This window comes from Petaurus breviceps, unplaced genomic scaffold, assembly GCF_028583685.1.
Source record: "Petaurus breviceps papuanus isolate PSGF00001 unplaced genomic scaffold, PetGlider_PUasm1.0 214, whole genome shotgun sequence".
Taxonomy (NCBI): Eukaryota; Metazoa; Chordata; class Mammalia; order Diprotodontia; family Petauridae; genus Petaurus; species Petaurus breviceps.
This window is the reverse complement of record NW_027185863.1, coordinates 7,160,671-7,184,221: the sequence shown is the minus strand read 5'-3', so window position 1 is coordinate 7,184,221 and position 23,551 is coordinate 7,160,671. Positions and strand designations below refer to the sequence as shown.

The window sequence follows — 23,551 nt, the reverse complement described above, 5'->3', positions numbered from 1 at the left end:
GGAAATCAAAGTTGTAAAATCAAGTGTTAAAAAAAAAAGAAATATATATATATGTGTGTGTGTGTGTGTGTGTGTGTGTGTGTGTGTATGTTTTTAACATGACACTGGGAAATAAGATATACAGGCACAGGGGTATAGAAATCCATCTTGCCCTACTAGAAAGTCAGAGGGGGCATGGGAGAGGATATACGATCACTATTTTGGGGTGAGAGGTAGGGGAAAGATGGGGAGAAAATTTGTAACTCAAAATCTTTTGGAAATGAATGTTGAAATCTAAAAATAAACAAATTAAACAAAAAAAGAAAAATTTTAAAAATTATTTTTTTTTTAAGAAAAGTTAGATATGGTAGCTCTTTGGAGAAAACTGCATAGAGACAGAAATAAATATATCGTTTTCTTAGCAGCCACACAAAACTGACCATGTACTACTAGAGCAAAAAACCTCACAATCTAATGGAGAAAGGCAGAAATATTAATTGCTTCCTTTTCAGATCCTGATGTAATAAAAGTTATATGTAACAAAGGGCCATGGAAAGACAGACTAAAAATTAATTGGAAACTAAATAGTCTAATCCAAAAGAATGTGTGGGTCAAACAACAAATCATAGAAACAATCGATAACTTCATCCAAAAGAATGACAATGAAATAACATACCAAAACTTATGGGATGTAGCAAAGGAAGTTCTTAAGGGCAAGTTTTACTAAATGCTTGCATGAATAAAATAGAGAAAGATGAGATCAATGAACTGGACATGCAACTAAAAAAGTTAGAAAAAGAACAAATTAAAAATCCCCAAATAAATACCAAACTGGAAATACTGAAAAACAAAGGAGAGATTAATAAAACTGAAATCAAGAAAACTAATGAACTAATAAATAAAACTAAGATTTGGTTTTATGAAAATAAAAACACAAGATCAAATAGATAAAACTTTGATTAATTTGATTTAAAAAAGAAAGGAAACCAAATTACCAATATCAAAAATGAAACAAGGTGAATTCACCACCAATGAAGAGGACATTAAAACAATAACTAGGAACTATTTTTCCCAACTATATGCCAATAAATTTGACAATCTTAGTGAAATGGATGAATATTGATAAAAATATAAATTGCCCAAGTTAATAAGAAGAGGAAGTAAACTACTTAAATAAACCCATCTCATAAAAGAAATAGAACAAATCATCAATGAACTCCCTAGGAAAAAATCTCCAGGGCCAGATGGATTTACAAGCAAATTTTATCAAACATTTAAGGAACAATTAATTCCAATACTATATAGACTATTTGGGAAAACAGGTGAAGAAGGAGTACTACCACATTTTTTTAATGATACACAAATATGGTACTGATACCTAACCCAAGATAAGAGTCAAAACAGAGAAAGAAAATTATAGACCAATTTCCCTAATGAATACAGATGCAAAAATGTTAAAATAAAACATTAGCAAAACGATTACAACAACTTATTACAAGAATAATATACTATGAACAGGTAGGATTTACACCAGGAATGCAGGACTGGTTCAATATTAGGAAAACCATCAGCATAATTGATTGTATCAACAACAAAACTAACAGAAATCATATGATTATCTCAATAGATGCAGAAAAAGCTTCTGACAAAATACAAGACCCATTCCTATTAAAAACACTAGAGAGCATAGGAATAAATGGAATCTTCCTTAAAATGATAAGTAGCATCTACCTAAAACCATCAGCAAGTATTATATATAGTGGGGATAAGCTAGAAGCATTTCCAAAAAGATCAGGGGTGAGACAAGGATGTCCATTATCACCACTCTCATTCAATATAGTACTAGAAATGTTAGCTGTAGCAATAAGAGAAGAAAAAGAAATCAAAGGAATTAGAATAGGCAAAGAAGAAAGAAAGCTATCACTCTTTGCAGATGATATACTTTGAGAATCCTAGAGAATCAAGTAAAAAACTACTTGAAATAAACAACTTTAGCAAAGTTACAAGATATAAAATAAACCCACATAAATCCCTGGCATTTCTATATATTACTAACAAAGCCCAATAGCAAGAAATAGAGAAATTACATTTAAAGTTACTATAGATATTATAGAATATTTGGGAGTCTACATGCCCAAACAAACCCAGGAACTATATGAACACAATTACAGAATACTTTTCACACAAAGTCAGATCTAAATAAATGGAAAAACATCAGTTACTCATGGGTAGGCCAAAAGGGCTATAAAAATGTGCATATCCTTTGACCCAGCAATACTACTTCTAGGTCTATATTCCAAAGAGATCATAAAAATGAGAAAAGGATCTACATGTGCAGAAATGACAATTCTACCTAAATTAATTTACTTATTCAGTGCCATACCAATCAAATTACAAAAAAAAATTATTTTACAGAGCTAGAAAAAATAGTAACAAAATTCATCTGGAAGAACAAAAGGTCCAGAATATCAAAGGAATTAATGAAAAGAAATGCTAGGGAAGGTAGCCTAGCCATACCAGATCTTCAATTGTATTATACAGCAGCAATCATCAAAACTACTTGGTACTGGCTAATAAATAGAGTGGTGGATCAGTGGAATAGGTTAGGAATACAAGACAATAGTCAACGACTATAGTAATCTAATATTTGATAAACCCAAAGATCCCAGCTTCTGGGATAAGAACTTATTATTTGACAAAAACTGCTGGGAAAATTGGAAAATAGTATGGCAGAAACAGAGTATAGACCAGTATCTTACACCATATAACAAAATAAATTCAAAATGGGTACTTGATTTAGATATAAATGCTGATACCATAAGCAAACTGGGAGAGAAAGGAATAGTTTACCTGTCAGATCTATGGAGAATGGAAGAATTTATGACCAAACAAGAGATAAGAGAACATTATGAAATGAAAAATGGATCATTTTAATTACATTAAATTGAAAAGATTTTGCACAAACAAAGCCAATGCAACCAAGATTAGGAGGGAAGCAAAAAACTGGGAAAGAATTTTTACAACCAGTCTCTGATAAAGGCCTCACTGCCAAAATACATAGAGAACTGAGTCAAATTTATAAGAATACAACTGATAAATGGTCAAAAGATATGAACAGGTAGTTTTCAGGTAAAGAAATTAAAGCTATGTATAGTCATGTGAAAAAAATCTATATATCACTATTGATTAGAGATCAAAAGAACTCTTAGGTACCACATCACACCTATCAGATTGGCTAATATGAAAAAATAGGAAAATTTTAAATGCTGGAACACTAATACATTATTGGTGGAGTTGTGAACTGATCCAACCATTCTGGAGAGCAATTTGGAACTCTGCCCAAATTAGAAATACTACTTCTAGGTCTGTAGCCCAAAGAGATCATAAAAATAGGAAAAGATTCCACATGTACAAAAATATTTATAGCAGCTCTTTTTGTGGTGGCAAAGAACTGGAAATTGAGAGAATGCCCTTCAGTTGGGGAATGGCTGAATAAGTTGTGATATATGAATATAATGGAATATTATTGTGCTATAAAAAATGATGAGCAGGCAGACTTCCAAAAAAACTTATATAAACTGATGCTGAGTGAGATGAGCAGAACCAGGAGATCACTGTACACAGCTACAGTCATACTGGGTGATGTCTAACTTTGTTAGACTTAGCTCTTTTTAGCAATGCAAGGTTCTAAGATAACTCCAAAAGGGTCATGATGGAAAATGCTTTCCACATCCAGAGAAAGAATCATAGAATCTGAATACAGATCAAAGATTTGTTCCCTCTCTCTTTTTTGTTTCTTCTTTCTTGTAGTTCATCCCACTGGTTCTAATTCTTCTTTACAACATGAGTAATGTGAAAATATGTTTAATATGAATGTATACGTAGAGCCTATATCAGACTGCATGCTGCTGTGGAAGGGGGCATGGAAGGGAGGGAGGCAAGAAAATTTAAAACTCAAAAAGCCTGTGGAACTGAATGTTAAAAACTAAAAATAAAAGATATATCCTCCAGCTTTCACTGCTAACCTAAAGTGGTTTATATACACTGCCTCCATTTGCTCAGCAAACAATCACTTCCCAACCCCTTGCAATATGGTTTCTGGCCCTTCTAATTAACTAAAACCACACTATCAAAAGGTTAAAATTGATCTTTTCAGTGGTAAATCCAACCGCCCTTATTTAGTCCTCTGTCTTAGAGATGTCTTCCCTTGACAATGCTAAACCTTTTGATGTTGATTACTGCTTCTCTTCCTGGTTACTCTTTTCTCCTTTTAAATTTCCCTAACATATTATATTTAGGCTCTACCTAAAGCCTCCTTTTTCCATACCCTCTTCTTTGGTAATCTCATCATCTCCTAATGGGATAATAATTTAACCAATTCACACATCCAGCCCTAATAATATCTCTTCTGAACTCCAGTAGTGCATTATCAATGGTCATCATCTTTACTAGATATCCTTTTCAGTATTTCAAGGCGAAGATGCCCAAAACAGATAATCATCCTTCTCTATAAATCTTCCCCTACTTCCACTGAAAATAATCACCATACTTCTAGTTTTTTCACAGCCTCAGACTCATCTTTGACCTTTCCATGAATAGGAGAGATATAGGAGTAGCCTATGGAATGGTCCAGTCAGGTAAGTGTTTATTAAGGATGGCAGAGACATGGGAATTTTTGTAGGCAGCAGAGAAGCAACTAGTAGTTAAGACAAAGAAAGAAGATTATTAAGAAAGTGGGAATGATAAAGGAAGAATTCTGCTGGAGAAGACAGGATAGAATGGGATCATGGGGACATGGAGAAGCAAGAAAGGCCTTCTCTTCACGTGAGATGGGTAAAAGAAGAGATAGAAGAGGAAGATATTTTAGTGATGTGGCATAACAAGGAGGTAAAAAAATTTCCATTTTTTTGGTAAACTAGGAGGTGAGGGTGTACGCCATAGGAGGCAAAAGGTTTGGAGTACTTGCTGTGATAAGCAGGATACGGACAGGATCAGGGAGGCACAAAAGGATTGCCTTGCTTCAGCTAGAGTCTAGTTGAGATTACACAAATTTGCAGTGGACCTAGTCAGCATGGTTTAGTGATTTTTTTTTCCTCTCGCTCCAGTCAGCAGCTCTACATTTCAATTCAAACAGAGGATCCTCTGAAATTCTCTAAACTTGACATTCCATTGTTGGCCTTTGAGGAAATATCAGCCCCCATCAGTCCAGAGGAGGGCTCACTTCCACCTCTCAGAATCTTTATCTTCCCTCAAGGCTCAGCTCAAGTGTGAATTCCTCTAGGGTTCCTTATCTTCCTAACTCTTAGTACTCTTTCTTTCCTAAAATGACTTTACATTTACTTATGTGCATATGTGTTCTATATCCTCAGTGAATGTAAGCTCCTTTAAAGCAGAGACCATTTTATTTTTACTTTGCATCTATACCACCTAGCACAGTTCTTTACACACAGTAGACAGCTGAAATTAGCAAATAAAAAGATGACAAAATTTAATATTGGTGGAGCTGTGGGGGAAAAAAAATAGGCATGCTACTACACTGATAGTGAAGCTGAGAAGTGGTCCAAACTTTTTGGTAAACAATATGTAATTATGCAACAAGGTCAAAAAAGAAGCAAGAGGTGTGGACAATTCAGATACAACTATATTAAAGAAAATGGGTATCTCTTGGGGGTAAGTTAATAACAAATAACAGAAATTACAAACATATACAATCAATTATAATCTCTAATTTCTTGTTCAATTCAGCTTGCATGCTGATTTTATTATTTTCTTTTCAATTAATATTAACTTGGAAATGAAAGTCAAATTAAAATTTTACTTTTAAAATGTTATAAAATAAATTTGTATTGAATTGAACTATTGTCCCTGGATGTTCCAGAGGTAACTTCTTAAAGCAAAAGAAAAACATCATTTTCACTCCTTTCTAAGGATATGTAATTTAGATACTTACGAGATTCCACTGTCATTTGAAGTAAGCTATCCATGACATTGGAGAGCAGTCCTTTATTGGTTATTTTTAGATGATTTAGTATAACTGGCACAGCTTGATACTCCAAAAACAAGGCTTTTCCTTCATCCATCTTCAAGTCCAAGCAAAGAGAATCAAATGCCTGAGCCAGGTAATCAACTAAAACACATTAAAATATGAAATCAACAATTTTCATAATCACTGCTGCAATCATTAATCAGACAGAAAAAAACAAAAACTGTCACTAACATCTTCAAAAGAAACAAAAATGAAAGACTTGAGAAACGACTTGTTATAAAACTAGATTTATTCCCCTCCTCCCTCTCGCCACCCCCCCCCCCGCCAGTTTGTTGGAATTCAAATTGAAAAAGAAGAAATAAATTAGAATCTGTCATTTCCTTCAAGGCTCAGTATAGGAGCCACAGGTTTTACCACGGTCTTTTTGGAATGCCCCAGTTTTCAGTGTTTTCCTTTTCCCACAAAAAATTTAAGTTTGTATATATTTTGTATCAACTTCATCTATGTATACAGTCTCCACTGCCCCACCTCAAAGCAAAATGTAAGCTCCTAGAGGGCAAGGGAGTGTTTTATTCTTATCTTTGTATTAGCAGTGCCTGACATAGTAGGCTATTAAATATGAACTGAATGAATAAACGTAAGATGAACTAATATAACACCTATAACTTTAAAGCTTTTAAATTTACAATACATTTTATGGTTTTTACTTACAACTATGAATATAAATATCACATTTCAACACTAATCAACTGAAAGAGACAGAAAACAAAACCCTTTCTCTTTTAAATAAAAATTACCCACCCAAAGAAGTTGAAGTGAATATTCATCTAACTGCTACTTCAAGATCTTCAATGAGAGAGAACCTATAGTCCATTACAGTTTTGTTTAGTTCTACTTGCTAGGAACTTTTTTCCATTCATCAAGCCTAAATCTTCTCATTTCCATCTTTCAACTACTGCTCCCAGTATTGACTGCCCTCTGGGGCCACAACAATTCTGAATTCCTCTTTCACATGATATCCTTCAGATACTTCAAGATAGCTAGACAAGCACATCCTTGTCAAATCTTCTCTTTCATAGGATAAACATCACCAGTCACCATAAATAATGCATTTTTTCATTATGTCTTAATATATACTATATATGTCAAAATATATTAATATATACTCTATATACTTCAAAAATATACTTATTATTTTAAATATAAGGGTGACAGCTAGATGGTGAAGTGGTTAGAGTACCAGGTCTGGAATTGGGGAGACTCATCTTCCTGGGTTCAAATTTTACCTTAAATAACTTACTGCAGGCCTGCACAACCTGTGGCCAGTAGGCTGCTTGTTGCACACCAAAGAATTTTCTCTACATACAAAGGATGTTTTCCTCTGTATTTTTCATAGGCCACCTAAAATCCTTTGGTGTGCTGCAGACAGTCTGAGGGACATAAGTGGTCCAGGACCCGCAGGTTGTACAGGTCAGATTTACTGGCAGTATGACCCTGGGCAAGTCACTTAACCCCATTTGCTTCAGTACCTTCACCTGTAAAGTGAGCTGGAGAGGAAAATGACAAACCACTCTAGTATCTCTGCCAAGAAAACCCCAAATGGGGTCACAAAGAGTTGGACACAACTGAGACTAAATAACAACTAAATAGCTTCCAAAATGCTTGTGTGGTTAGCATTAAAACCCTTTACAAACCTGGCTCTAGTTTATCTTTTCTAGAATTTGTAAATATCATACCCTTCATATACTTTGACAGTCCAGCCAAACTGGCTGGCCTTACACACACACACTCAGACACACACACATCCTCTGTCCACTAACAGGCTAGGGGCTGTGAGCAGCCCACAAGAGGCCACAGTGTGTAGGCCTGCCCTAGTGCCTCCCCCTAAATATTCCCTTATACTTATTTTGTATATGCACATGTTGTCTACCCTAACGGAATTTAAGATCCATAAAGGCAAGGAGTGTTTACTTTGTTTTTGTATCCCTCAGAACTGAGATAAATACTTATTGACTGAGTTTTTAATGTTACAAAAAGTAACTCTATACATTGGCTTTAATGGAATTTCTTAATTTAAAAAATTCCAAACTCTTAGTTCCTTCACTGCCTAGTAACCCTAAGAAATTTCACATACCAATCTAAAGGTCAAGTTTAATGATATTTAATCCTTATCATATGGATACTTCATATGCCAACTGGTCTCAGAAAAGAAAAGCAAAATCAGCCTAAGGATAGAAAGACATAAGCATGTAAATTCCAGGAAAATACTCTAATACGCTTACATCTATTTTTTCTCATAAACTATGAAGCATAGCTCTGCCATTAAAGATGGCAACAAGATTTTTAACAAGACCAATGCTTACAATGGCAATGTTTTTAAAAAGCCAAACCAGCAATTTCATCAATGTGTGGAACCTCTAGGAAAGCACTTTCTCTTTCAATACTGACTAGTACCTTCTCTGAAATGTACAGTTTTAGAGTTGTCTCTGGTGATACACTTAATATCTAACGTGCCATTTATATGACAAAGAATAAATCATTTAATCTGCTGTTATTAGTTTAACACTTCGACATTTACTAAGCTCCAATATCACTCATACTACCACCACCTTGTTCAGGCCCTCATTGTCCCTCATCATGACTACCACAAAAGCTTCCTATTTGTTCCCTCTGCCTCAGGCTTCTGCCTACTCCACAGAGCAACCACAGTGATTTACCTAAAGCACTGTCTGATCACGTCACTAACATTTAACAAACTCCAATGGCCCCTTAGTAACTCAAGGATCTGACAGAAGGTCCTCACGTAGGCATTTTAATCTCTGCACAACCATTCTTACCTTTTCTGTCTTCTTACACATTACTCCTCCATACGCTCTGCACTTCAGCCATCTTGCCGATCCCCACACACTTTCCACTCCATCTCCTATGTTCATGCCTTTGTATTATTGGCTGTCCTTTGTTCCTTACCCCAACCTCTTAAACTCCATTGTTTTCTTCAAAACTCAATTTAAATGCTGCCTTCTACATGAAGCCTTGCCTGATTCTCCTAGATATTAGTGTACGTACCACCTTGTAATCATTTTGTATGTATTAAGTATAAACTTATACATACAATAATAAATGTAGATGGTGTGTCCTCTTGCATTAGAATGCAAATTCCTTGAAGGTAGGAAGTATTTCATTTTTGTCTTCCTGTCCCCAGAACTTAGCACAGTGCCTGGCATATAATAGTAGGTGCTTAATAATTACTTGCTGATTAAACAAAACCTTTCACAATATATCTTAGGAAAGTTTATGACTATCACAAAGCACAAACTTCCTAAAATTCTCCTTCTATAGAAATGGCTAGTAAACAGCTGCTGTCCAAATAATGGCAACAGTTATTTTTTTGCAAGTGAAATATCTCTACTGCACAATACAGAATTCACCATATTGCAATTTATCCTAAATTATTTGTCATAGTGGTTGCATTTTAGAACACTTGAACAGAAATCTGACGATTACGAACTAGAACTGTCAATCATTACAAAGCATGAAGCATTAATACGAAAATAAAATAACATGAAAAAATCTTCAGAAATAAAGACTTTAACCTAACAGTCACTAATTTAATTAATAAATTATCTCCTATAGAATCTGGGTCAAGGAACAGAGAACTATCTCCCTATAATACTGGAGTAGTCCTTAATTATTTGCAATCAAACATAGTTTTGTTAAGTAACAGAATCCTCTATTTTTTTCATTTTAACTTTGCAAAAAAATAAAATCATCTGAAGTAGACTTAAATCATGAACTAATCTCTATGTAGGAGCAAAAGTTTAATCACAGCGCCACCTACTGTATTTAAGTTGACAAGAATGATAATTTCTCATTAACATCCAGTTTTCTGATAAGATTTAAAATAAGTTGTATACTTCAGGGTATGATCAATTTTCCAATAAGGCATATAGTATCCTTTTGGTAATAACTGCTTTGTAATCTTAATTTTTCTAACACTGAAACTTTCTAAAAAGCAGCACAAAAATTTCTTATTCAAAAGAACTGGAAAGAACCTGGGAGAGGAAATAAAGAAATTGAAGCTACATGATTTGCCTACAGTCACAGGCAATGGCAGAACTAGATTAGAACCCCGTTTCTTAATCCGGGGCTCTTCTGGCTGAGAGTATAAGCCCCCTATCTCTTGTCAGCCCCTACAAATCTTTAATCAGATGCGCTTGGATTTGGAGTAGGGGAAAAAGCTGGTAACAGCAATTGGTATGCAGATATGCCTTCAAACCCTGGAATTTGCAATGCAATCCTACACAATAAATAGTGATAAATGTTTGTTGTAGAGCAGCCTCGAAATGAAAAATACCTGCAAAAGTGCATTCCTCATCTGCCTCTACTTTTCTCCAATAAAAGCAAGGATGTGGTAAGAGTTAGAATGAGTAATGGATGAAGACTAGAGGAATATAAAACTATAGTCATGTTTATGACGCTTTACTATTCCCTTCTCCTGTTGGACAGCAATGTGAGGTTCATGGGCAGGGAACAGAAAAAAACATATCTAGGAGTAGAAGGATTAGGGTCCCAGCCAAGAATGACACCATTTACAATAATGTCAAAGCTCAGATAGTGGCGTATCAATTTTTTCTCCCCCTCCTACCACAACGTCTAGAGTGTTAAAGGCAAATTAAAAGGAGAAACAGGAAAACAATTTAAATCAAGTAGAGAAAGTAAAGAATGTGCCCGAGAGAACTTAAGATTTGGTAAGGACCATATAACTAGCCAGTCCTGGTTACTAGCCTCAGGTTTTCTAAAAGATTGCCTGTACCTCATCCACCAAGTGGACAAAGAGATTTACTCCAAAATAAATTCTGTCTTTGAACTAACTATGAGAATCTCCAATAGCCAGGGCACTCAACTACATTTTAATTCACACTGTCAATCAGTGTCCACTTATGATAAATACTCATGACATATCAAAAGATGCCACAATAGCATCAGAAAAATAACTGAAACAATTTTAATAGAATCCAAATTTGAACCTTATGTTTTACAACTGTAAAACCCGTGCAGACAGTAGAATCTGTTGAATAATAGCTTTCCCAGGTATTTACCAAAAGTAAAGCTACAAATAGATTTTGAGAGCTTACCTTGAGTTACTGTTTTGAGTACAATTAAAGTTGACAGAAATCTTAAAGATAAATTTGGGCTCTTAAAGAAAACTGCTGTCTTTGGCTTAGTTGCTATAAAAAGTTCTGGAAAAGCATCACGAGTCCCTGTAGTTACTCCTTTGAAGAGTTCTTCACCCAATCGCCTCATTGTTGCTGTCATAGCTGAATGCTGTTAAAAAGATGTACTATTTTCACAATGTAGCTATACATGTACATAAATCAGAGTCAAAATATAAATTCTAATTAGTTTATGTTTTAAATTCTATATTAAAAAGCAAAACCTGTCCTAAAATAAGTACAAATCATGAAAAATAAATTTAAATGACCTATGATAAAATAATGAAGAAAAAAGATTTTATTAAAATATAAACTACTTCAGCATTTAAAACTTGGGTATATTTATGAAACTCAACTTAAAGTCTTAATAGATATTAACTGCCTACTAAGATCAAGATAAAAGCATCATTTAAATTATTTATATACAGAGATAAAGGTATGCCGAAAAGTGAGGAGTAAGAGGTGGCCAGTCCAAGGGAAGTACCAATATCCATGAGTTACTATAAGCAGTCCAATGGGCCCTTCCCATAAAATCCTCCTTCAATGCATCATCATAGCAAGAATGTAAAATCCTGGGTTCCAAAAGGCATACTGATACAATGCAAGTTCTCACAGGTTCTACCAAGGTGGAAAGGTTTGAAGTGTGGTCAGAGCAACAAACTCAACCTGTTACCCAAGACCAACCTACAGGAGGTATGGAAATAAACTTTACCAGCAAACTGGCTAAGTAATCAATTCTTTGGTCACAGGGCCCCATGAAACAAAGAAAAATGTAAAAGTGCTGTGTGGTCCTGTTCCACATCTGAAATAACAGTGACAGACTGGCAGAAAAGGAAATAGAAGGTACTCTTAACGTGAGATCTTTGTCCAATTACCAATGAATTTATACCTTCCTGGAGGAATGAATCATCCACAATGACATTCTAACTACAAATAAAACCAGAAGACATAAAGAGGTTGCAATTAAATGGAAGGTTCACAGGTTCTCTTCTGAAAGAGGAAGAACTGCTACAGTTGCTTTTCTCATAAAGCCAAAGGCAACACAAATATAACAAGGGACAATTTGTTCATCTCACACTGCAGTACTCAGGATAAGCACAAACAAAATGCTCTGAAGATAACTGAAACTATGTTATTTCTCTCCAAAAAAAGAGATAACAAAAAAAGCCCCAAGATGGTCAGAAAGCTAGAGCATGGATATTAGGAGTAACAGGCAATAGTATGGTGATCTAAACATCCCAGAGCCAGAGGTTTCAAGGTTCCTATCCCTCTGAAACCACAGAGGACCCTGAAAATTCAGTACTCTGATCCTCAAAGAAAAAGGAGGTCCAATCCCAATGAAAGAAAAAAGAAGTCAACACAAAAACCCAAGGCCCAGGTCAAGACCAAGGCAGACCACTTCACTCAACACCACTAGTAGAAGAAGTCAAAGAAAGCAATGTCACACAACCCAAAGAAGAAAGAATAGCCAGGAAAGTCTGGTCAACCATTACAAATGTTAGTAAAAGTTCAACAAGGATTAGGATTGACAAAGAACCAAGAGATTTGTAAATAATAAGACATCAATAACTCTGAAGAAAGCAGATTGAATTGCATGATGAAGTCAGAAGCAAAATGTTGATACATGAGAGGGAAGTAACTGTAGGTAATGCGTACAGACACTAGGATATAGACATCCTAGGAGTTGAGATGAGAAAGAGGGGAAAAATTTAAAACAGTAGCTTGAAGGAATGCTTTTTTTGTATGTTTTTTAAAGGACTGGGAGACTTGGAAATGTTTATAATGAGTAGAGAACAAACCAGTAGATAGGGAGAGACTGAATATTAGAAGGGGGGGAAGATTTTCATCCCTTGTACATGATACCTGGCACACCTTTGATACTCACTAATTGATCTGAATGAGTTGGGGAAACCACCTAGAAGAAACAAGAGGAGGGTATCTTTTTTGTGAGAAAGGTCATCTCTTCATCAGAAACAGGAGTAAATAATGAGAGAATGGGGAAATTACATCAAGGAGTTGTGAGACATAGAGAAGGGGAGAAGAGAGAATTCATGGCAAAAAGCCTCTATTTTCTCTTACAGTCAAACATGAGGCAAAGTCTTCAGCTGAGAGGATGGAATCCTAGGAGACATATGGGAGATCTAAAGAGAAAAAATAAGATTCGGAACAGTTGATTTGAAAGGAGTGGTCGCTTCAGGAGCTCCAGGCCCACAGATGGAGGGGGAGGGGAGGGGAAATCAAGCAGCTGATCAGAGGGCAATTGCAGGGATCCCTTTACTAGCACTGAGGCAGGATTCTCTTGCTTCGCCCTGCTTGGATCTGGATGAGTCTTGAGTGGCAGTCCTGGGGTGAGGAGGAGCACTGGCATGACAGAGTTTGTTGGCAGTTGTGAAGAGGGAGTCCTCTTCACATTTTGGAGGCAGAAAAGAGTGCTTGCGGTCACTTACAGACCAGACCACAAGCCAGGAGGGGAGTAAACACCTCTCCTTTGATCATATCACCTTAGAGGAACCGAACATTTACAAGTGCCAAGAAGTAGCTCTGACAACAGCTGCTCAAAACTCCAGAAATTTAGGACACAGTACTCTCCACTCTGGAAGCAAAGTTGTTCCATGGCAAAAAGCTCAAAAGTCAAGTAACTGGCTAGGAAAATGAGCAAATAGAGGAAAAAAATGAGACTATAGAATCTTTCTTTGGTGACAAAGAAGATCAAAATATACATGCAGAAGAAGACAACAAAGTCAAAACTGCATCAAAAGCATCCAAAAAAAAAAAAATATGAACTGATTACAGGCCATGGAAGAGCTCAAAAAGGATTTTGAAAATCAAGTAAGAGAAGTAGAGGAAAAATTGGAAAGAGAAATGAGAATGATGCAAGAAAATCATGAAAAGAGAGTCAACAGCCTGCTAAAGGAGACCCAAATAAATACTAAAGAAAATAACACCTTAAAAAATAGACTAACTCAAATGGCAAAAGAGGCCCAAAAAGCCAATGAGGAGAAAAATGCCTTAAAAAGCAGACCTGGCCAAATGGAAAAGGAGGTCCAAATGCTCACTGAAGAAAATAATTCCTCCAAAATTAGAATGGAGCAAATGGAAGCTAATGACTTTATGAGAAATCAAGATAATATAAAACAATTGAAAAGAATGAAAAAATAGAAGACAAGGTGAAATATCTCATTGGAAAAACCACTAACCTGGAAAACAGATCCAGGAGGGATAATTTTAAAATTATTGGACTACCTGAAAGCCATGATAAAAAAAAAAAAAAAGCCTGGACATCATCTTTCAAGAAATTATTAAGAAAAATTGCCCTGATATTTCTAGAACCAGAGGGCAAAATAGAAATTGAAAGAATTCACCAATCACCTCTTGAAAAAGATCTCCAAAAGAAAACTCCTAGGAATATTATAGCCAAATCCCAGACTTTCCAGGTCCAGGAGAAAATACTGAAAGCAGTCAGGAAGAAACAATTTGAGTATTGTGGAAATACAATCAGGATAACACAAGATCTAGCAGCTTTTAACACTAAGGGATTGAAGGGATTGGAATATGACATTTCAGAGTTCAAAGGAGCTAGGATTAAAACCAAGAATCACCTAACCAACGAAACTTAATACTTCAGGGGAAAAAACAGACATTCATTGAAATAGAGGACTTTGAAGCACTCTTTTTTTTTTTTTTTTGGACACGGTTTCACTTTATTTTTACTCATTTAAAACAAGAATTTACAAAAATCCTCAACTTCTTAACTTTTCTGCTTCTATATTATATTTAAATACAAAATATTTCAAAGTAAAATAAATTAACACAAATAATACAAATGTAAAGATTAGGATCGTTAGGCATAACTTTTGTATAAAGACAAATTTAACTCAGTTCTTCCTTCTGTGTATGATGCGGGGTGGGAATTAGCTGTTGGAAAGTCACGGAGGGTCTCCCCCTGTACTTTTTTTGACTGGGGCAGGGGCGGGGAGCCATTTGGACAGGGAAGGAAAGAATGAGGAATTTTTTTGTTCCCATCCTCCTAGTTGGAGTCATTCTGTGCACAGGCTTCTGGCCACACAGAAGCTTGGGCTTCACAGAAAAGTTTGGGTGCATGGCCCAGGGCACACAAAGAGGGTGTGGTGGGGTAGCACTGGGGAAGACAGAGCAATTTTGTCATGGCATTCTCTGGCTCCTCTACAACACTCCGGAGCTGGCCTTTCTAATGTGCTGATTTTCAGTGCATAGAAAGAGCTTTTCTTGGCTGCTGGGGGTATGGCTGTGGTTGAGTGATTATCTGGAGGCAGCCAGCTGGAAAATTTGGGAAGGGAGTAGAGAGAGACTATTCTCCTCTCTGTGCTCTAGGAATACATAGTTATGTAGTCCTGAGTTTGGGGGTGAGAGGGGGAGGATTCTCTGTGAGATTTAGAATCATATCATTAAGAAATGCCTATGCCAACACTGGTAAAAAAAAAAAAAATCCAATGCACTTTCTGTTAAAAAGATGATTTCTGGTATAACTTTGCACTGGGATATCTATACCAGGGGATTTAAGCTAAAAAAACCAAAGAGCATTGAATAAAATCCTCAACCACAATCAAAACACAGTAAGTTTAGTTGATGAGGGTTATTTCTAAAGCACCAAACTATATATTCCTCCCAATTTATGTCCTCTGGAGAAAAGTTCAAATTCCAGGAGGGGGAAATACATTTTACACAGATCAAAGTTTTGTTACAAGAGCAACAAGGAGATCAATTCTTCATCCCCATGAGTTTATCTTAGGTAATAAACTCAAAGCCATTTTAAGAATGCGCCACATTGTTTAGCTGAGCAAAAATAAGTGGTAGAGATGTTAACAGATTTCTTGATAAACTCTAGTCCTTGAAGGCTAGAGGGAGTTTTTAAATAAATAGTGTGTCCCACAGCCAGAAGAATTCTGTCGTTTAGCTTCTTAAAACATACTAAATCTGATATCCCGAGTCTAAAATACAGAGTTAAAGAGGTTTCAATTTTGTTCTCAGCTTTGAAAAATGATCACAATTGATATACAACAGATGTTTTTAACTAGTTTGAACAATCTCTGAAAAACTTAAAATCTAACTCTAGATTTATTTCCAAACTAACCTTTGAAAGAAGGTGCAATGACAAATGTATATACACTATTAAAATATGATAAATGGGTCAAGACTTCTACCTTTAGGATTAATTTTCAGAAGGAAGAATTACGAAGTCATTTTCATTTATGACCAACAGACTCTTTAAAACCCACAACAAAATATCTATCTACTATAATGTTTTTCTTAGCTGTCTTCCCCGCTAGCTAGAGACCTGCACTAACCCACCTTCTCTGTTCAAAGGAAGCTAAACACTTTCCCAGTCCAAAACTGAAAGACATTCATTGTTTGTAACAGTCTCGCCTCTTCTTCAGTGCCTGCCTCATCATTTGTTGGACTGCTTTTCATACTTTCCCTGGGTGTTCCACTTCCTTGGAGAATAACGAACTCTTCTCCGAGACTGGAAGTTGTGTTTGTACGGATGAGTTCTGCGTTTCTCTGGGCTTCCTTCTTTCTGGTTCTGACTTGGCTCAGGTTCCTTATTGTCTTCCTTCTGCTCCTGGTCTTGCTCCTTCTGAGAGGGTAATGTGATCTTAACTGTATTAAGCAGAAATCTTTTATTTGGACCAGCAAGAGGACACTTCAACCTCAGGCAACAGAAGGAAGCTGGTCAGTGGCTGGTTCTGTGTCTGGGTTCAGCCCAGGACCTTTCAGGCACAAGCAGTGGCCCTTTTCTTCTTCTCCAAAAGAGCATGTCCACCCCAGAGGCCCCATTGTTTCTGCTTGGGTTTTCCCCCTTAACTTCCTTTAGAAGTTCTTCTATTGCCTTCCTCTCCAGTTCCTCGTCCTCTTCCATGGCACGGCTGAGGGCAGCTTCCTGGCTCCTCAGGTGGCGGGTGCGGCCCCAGGGATGTGCCCCATACCACGGTCCCAGCGGGCTGAGTAGGAAGGAGGGAGGAGCTCACTTTCAAGCATTCTTGATGAAAAGACCAGAGTTGAACAGAAAATCTGACTTTCAAATACAAGAATCAAGAGAAGCATGAAAAGGTAAACAGAAAAGAGAAATCATAAGGGACTTATTAAAGTTGAACTGATTACATTCCTACGTGGAAAGATGATATTTATAACTCGTGAGACTTTTCTCAGTATTAGGATGTGTGTATATGTGTATATATAGACAGGACACAGGGTGAGTTGAATATGAAAGGATGATATCTAAAAAATAAAATTAAGGGGTAAGAGTGGAATATATTAGGAGAAGGAGAAAGGAAGAGAAAGAATAGGGTAAATTATCTCACATAGAAGCAAACACTTTTGAAAAGGGACAGGATCAAAGTAGAAAACAGAATAAACACGGCGCAGGATAGAATGGAGAGAAATATAGTTAGTCTTTCACAATATAAGTACTATGGAAATGTTTTGCATAACTACAGATGTATAATATATATTGAATTGCTTGTCTTCTCAATGGAGTGGGTGAGGAGGGAAGAAGGGAGAGAATCTGGAACTCAAAATTTTAAAAACAAATGTTAAAAAATTGTTTTTACATGCAACCAGGAAATAATATACACAGACAATGGGTATAGAAATCCATCTTGCCCTGCAAGAAAGTAAGGGGGAAGCGGGTAAGTGGAGGGGCAGGGGATAGAAGGGAGGGCAGACTGGGGAAAGTGGTAATCAGTATGCATGCCATCTTGTGGTAGGGGAGAGATGGGGAAAAAATTTGGAACCCAAAAATCTTGTGGAGGGGCAGCTTGGTGGGGCAGTGAATGGAGCACTGGCCCTGGAATCAGGAGGATCTGAGTTCAAATCCAGCCTCAGATGCTTAACACACACAAAAAAACTAGCCATGTGACCTTGGGCAAGTCCCTTAGCCCCAATTGCCCTCTAAAAAAAGCAAAAAAAATTAAAAAAAATAAAATCTTGTGGAAATGAATGGTGAAAACTAAAAATAAACAAATTCTGGAAAGGAAAAATATTTTAAAAATGAAAAGAAGTTTGCTAATTATAGAATAGGAGATCTAGAGGACACAGCACATATAGCAGGTAAGACTAGGATAGGGATTCATTGGTAGGGTTAGGGATGAAGGATAGGAATTAGAAAATGGGCAGTGGGAGACTCTTATTTATAGAAGCAACAGCTAAGTTAATGTTTCTACTAGCTAAAAGCTGCACACTTATTGCCCACTGCCCTTTTCTTAATGCTCTGCAGTCATCATTGCAAGAGCTGACAGGAGCCTCATAGGACTAAGTGGCATTTTATACTTTTCTTAGTTTCATGGGTTGTTGTAGTCAAATCATTACCTTGCTATTAGACTTTTGGTAAAGAGACTTTCTGTACTTAGCTAGACTGGTCATTTGGGACTACATTCAAGAAAGAATAACGTTAGCTGAAAATAGAATACTATTAATTACCTGTGTTCCATAATCTAGCTGCCTTATAGACCAATAAATAAATTTTATTACAGGCAAATGCAGTTTGAGGTTAACAAATGGCATCCACTGTAGCTGCTCTGCAATCACAGGTAAAAGCTGGGGGAAAAAATGTTTTTAAAAATTAAGGCATTATATTTGAGTATGTTCAAAAATGTCTTCCATACAAAACGTTTTTTTAAAATGTTTTTAGAAATTACAACATTATTAGAATAATTCTAAGACTTCCCTCAAAATGACAAGGAAATTAATAATACTCTTAGACATGTTTAAGTATTAGTATTTTTGTTTAAAACAAAACTGACATATGCATCAGTTCTGACATGTTTGCTAAAAAAAGATTTAGTCTTTTACAGTTATAATTCATGTCTAATCAAAAAACTTTATACCCTAACATCTAGCTAATTTCTATAAGACCAGACTAAATAACAAATCATTAATTGGAATTTTAATTGTATTCGGTCTATTATCAAGACTATTCATGTTTGTTTTAAGTAAGATAATTTGCCCTTTTCAACAAAATACTGCCTGTAAATAAATGAGTTAAAGGAAATAAAAATCAACCAATATTAATGTCCTGATACTTATAATCAACTACAATAAGTTCCACATCACAACAGAAATATAAACAGAAGCCTAAATCATTAACATGTTAAGTGTTCTTTTGCTATTATTGTGGGGGCTTTATCATCTAATTTCATCTTTTTTGGAAAAGATTTACTTAAGAGTCTGTTTATTTTAAATAAAAGGAAATTTTTCTATTACTTAAAGACAATAACCTAAAATAGCGGGGAGAGGGACATGCAGGCTATTAATGTAAAGTTTGACTTAAGTAAAATGTGCCTGGAATAAATAACAATAAAAGAAAATAACTTAAAAAAATTCTCTTATTTCAAGAACTATGTTTGGAATTGAAAAACCAATGAAATCTATTTTCATTATTTTTTTACATCTCAAATTACACTGTTTTTAGAAAATGGAATATGGTTTCTTATTACATTTCAAAGTTTAAAAAATACCTTTACACATTTCTCCTGAATATAGTTTTTATGGGTAGAAGATTGGCATGACTGCTTTTGATCATCTCCTTCACGAGCTTCTGGTTTCAGTTTGCTAAGATGATGGTCTGAGATCCATTCCATTAAAATAATTAAAATCTCATAGACACGTCCATTAACCTATAAGTCAGAAATTCTTTGACTTCAACTCATTCGTATTACAGGAACTCAAACAACTTAAAAATTTATCAGATGATTGTAGAAAAACCAACATAAATATTTTACTACACAATTTGTCTTTATTGGATGATGTTATATATTTGCTCCAAAATAACCAAAAAAATTTTCATGAACATTGATGTTTGTTAATTTAACATACTATGCAATAATAATCCTCCCAAAAAATAAGCCATGTATGAAAACATTTGCCTTAAGAATTGTTTAGGGGCGGCTAGGTGGTGCAGTGAGTAAAAAGCGCCAGCCCTGGAGTCAAGAGGACCTGAGTTCGGTTCCAGCCTCTGACACTTAACACAAAAAAACTAACCATGTAACCTTGGGCAGTTACTTAACCCCAACTGCCCTCCAAAAGACAAAAAAATAAAAAAAATTATTTAAAACTCCTTATATAAGTTTGTTACAATGGAATTTCCTTCTTACAATTGGATATGAACAATCCAACAATAAAGGATTAACAAATTAAAAGATTTTGATAGCCAGTAAATTTCTATTTTAGTAATCTCTGCTACCTCTCCTCAAAGAATAATGGAGAGAAATATGACAAATAAAAACCTATTTAGATGCCTCCTCACAGCATGGAGGTATCCTCTGTTTCTCAAAGGCCACTGTAGAGTCCCAGCAGATCTTATGCCAGGCTGGAAAAACCTGTGTATCTGACAACAAACCTAACTAAACCAGGAAAGGATCAATATCAGAGAGCTGGTAAATAGATTTCTTTTTCTGTGACTAACGCACAGAGGAACTTCCATTTGTACCAAATTCCTGAAGTTTTGAAATGTACATATGCATACTGATATAATAAAAAAATACAAATTTAGAAAAACATGGTTTTAGATCCCACCACTGACACTTACTGATTGGTGGGCAACTTACTTACTTGTTTATGTGCCCCAGGCAACTCCCTAGAATCTGTCTAACTTACGGACAGGTTACTGATCTCGTCAGCTGGACCAGGCATGGAGTTCTCACACTACAGCTCTCTGTACTAAAAAAATCCTTCAGATATTCAAGTATGACCATATTCTCTGAAAACTAGCCAATGTGAAAGAAAAAAAAAAGGATAAAGATGTAGTAACTCAAAAACTATTTGCGTAACTGCATAGATTTCTTTGGCCTATTCTGTATCAGGAGGTCACTTTATTTAGAGACAGAAAGTATCTTAAATGCAGTATAACAGTGGAAATCATGCTGGCCTGGAACTCAAGAGACATCTGGGTTCAAATCCAGATTGAAACACTTCCTAGGTGTATTGGAAATCTGCCCACCTTGTCTGTAAAATGAAATTAATGACTGTACTACTTATCTTAGTTATTGTGAAAATCATATGAAATAACATACTTAAATCACAAACCCTAATGTATCATATAAGACTGGTTATTATTATTTTAAAGAGGAAACTAAGGTCCAGAGAAGGTAAAATAATTTACCAAACACAAAGCATTTTTAGTGATATTTAATAACAGAATAGTCAGTGGTCAAAAGATTCTTCTTATTATATAATATATATTATACACTATTATATTATATGTAACTATATAATATTATGATGTTATATGATATTATATAATCATATATTGTGTAAAAGATTTATTGTCAACAGATGATAAATCTCAATATAAAGAGAATTAGCAAAAAAAATCTAAAATACAACCCAACAGCAAAATTTATTATATTAAGTATTAGAGAACTTTTTATTGTGAGTTTCTGCTTTTCTATCTTCTTCAAAGGCTTCATATAGCTATTTAAGTCCCAGACTATAATACTCTAATTTTGTATTTTGAATTACTTTTGATAAATGGCTAAAATGATCAAATATGTCTACTTTATCCTTCCTTTATGTGTATAAAATTATTGTTCATATTGTACCTTATTAATTCTTGAAGTTGATATTTCTTCTTGCTTTGTAGTTTTCATTTCATGAAGAGATGAAGAAATAGCTTTACACTTCCGTACTGTCACAAAATCACACTTCCTCTGTAAAAGTATATTACCCATGAAATAAATGACATTTATTTTTAAAATGATCAAAAACAAAAGGGCTTAAAAAAAATGATATGAAAGAGTACTTACCTGCAAATTATCTAAACGACCTTGAACTCTTTTAGCCTGAACTTCCATTTTCTTGTTTTGTTCACTTACGTCATTTAACTAAAAGAGAAAAGTAAAATATTTACAGAAATAAAATTTAATGCAATTCTCAATCATAGTTCAGTAAATTAATAAACATTTATTAAGCTGCAAAACAGGCCTTGCTCTCAAGGAGCTTACAATCCAACGTAGGAGAAAAGATGTAAATAACTTTGTATAAACAACCAATACACAGAATAAACTGGAAAAAAAAATCAACAGAAGAAAGGAACTACAATTAAGAGGGACTAGAAAAGACTACCTGCAGAAGGTGGGATTTTACTTAGTACTTGAAGGAAGTTAGGAAGCCAAGAAGAGGAAGGAGAGAATTTCACGAAAGAAGGTCAGTGAAAATGCCCCAAGTTAGTAGTTGAGAGTATTTTGTTCAAGAAACAGCATGGATAACATGCAAAAACAGAAAAATTTTAAGTGTTAGAGAGGATGTAAGAATGTTGGAACACTAATCAGCTGTGAGCTGATCCAACCATTGTGGAGAGCAATTTGGAACTATGCCCAAAGGCTATAAAAATGTGCATACCCTTTGACTCAGCAATACCACTTCTAGGATTGCAATCCAAAGAGATCATAAAAACCAGAAAAGGGCCCACAAGTACAAAAATATTCATAGCAGCATTTTTTGTTGTAGCCAAGAACTGGAAATCAAGGGGATGGCCATCAATTGGGGAATGGCTAAAACAAGTTGTGGTATACGAATGTAATGGAATACTATCGTGCTATAAGAAATGATGAACAAGCAGACTTCAGAGAAACCTGGAAAGACTTATATGAACTGATGCTGAGGTGAGCAGAACCAGGAGAACAATATACACAGTAACAGCCACATTATGCGAGGGCTGCTTTTGAAAGACCAAGCCTTCTCAGCAATACAAAGACCTAAAACAATTCCAAAGAACACATGATAGAAAATACCAGTCACATCCAGAAAAAGAACTATGTTGTCAGAATACAGAACAAAGCATACTATTTTCTTTTGTGTTTTGTTTTACTTTTTTTTCTCTCTCTCATGGTTTTCCCTATTCGTTATAATTCTATGCAACATGACTAATGTGAAAATGTGTTTAATAGGAATGTATGTGTAGAGCCCATGTCAGACTGCAAGCCATCTTAGGAAGGGAGGGGAGAGAGAGGGGAAAGAGGGAGAGAAAATTTAAAACATATGGAAATGATTGTTGAAAGCTAAAAATAAATAGTTTAAATTTTAAAAATAAAATCAAATCATTCATTTCTCCTTTATCAGGAAAAAAAAAAAAGAAAGAGCATGGAAGCCAAGGTCAGTGGACTGAAGGAGAGCAAGTATAAGGAGTAAGAACACGGTGGGGAGGCGGGGCAGGAGATGAAGGACAGAGACCACAACGGGCTCTAATCCTGGAGGTGACAAACCAGTGAAGTCTAAGTAAGGGGGTGACGTTGACAGTTGAGCAGAGGACAGGGTAGAGTTAGGAAAATTTTGTGGCAGGCAGACCAACCAGCAGGTTATTTCTGTAGTCCAGGAATGGGACGATAAGGATCTGCACCAG

The 23,551-nt window shown here is 35.5% G+C and overlaps 1 protein-coding gene across 16 annotated transcripts in view; it reads right to left on the bottom strand.

The window, feature by feature from the left end:
- The window catches only part of CCDC138 (coiled-coil domain containing 138), a 90,942-nt gene that overhangs the window by 37,966 nt on the left and 29,425 nt on the right, over positions 1 to 23,551 (bottom strand). For 14 of the 16 annotated variants that reach the window (XM_069094025.1, XM_069094024.1, XM_069094018.1 and 11 more), the window contains 6 exons: positions 21,957 to 22,034; positions 21,753 to 21,860; positions 19,671 to 19,829; positions 18,634 to 18,750; positions 11,101 to 11,290; positions 5,930 to 6,106 (listed from right to left, as the gene is read on the bottom strand). In XM_069094025.1, the coding sequence (XP_068950126.1) occupies positions 5,930 to 6,106; positions 11,101 to 11,290; positions 18,634 to 18,750; positions 19,671 to 19,829; positions 21,753 to 21,860; positions 21,957 to 22,034 (829 nt within the window). The remainder of the gene's footprint in view (positions 1 to 5,929; positions 6,107 to 11,100; positions 11,291 to 18,633; positions 18,751 to 19,670; positions 19,830 to 21,752; positions 21,861 to 21,956; positions 22,035 to 23,551) is intronic. The other 2 variants (XM_069094017.1, XM_069094020.1) reach the window with 2 other exon arrangements.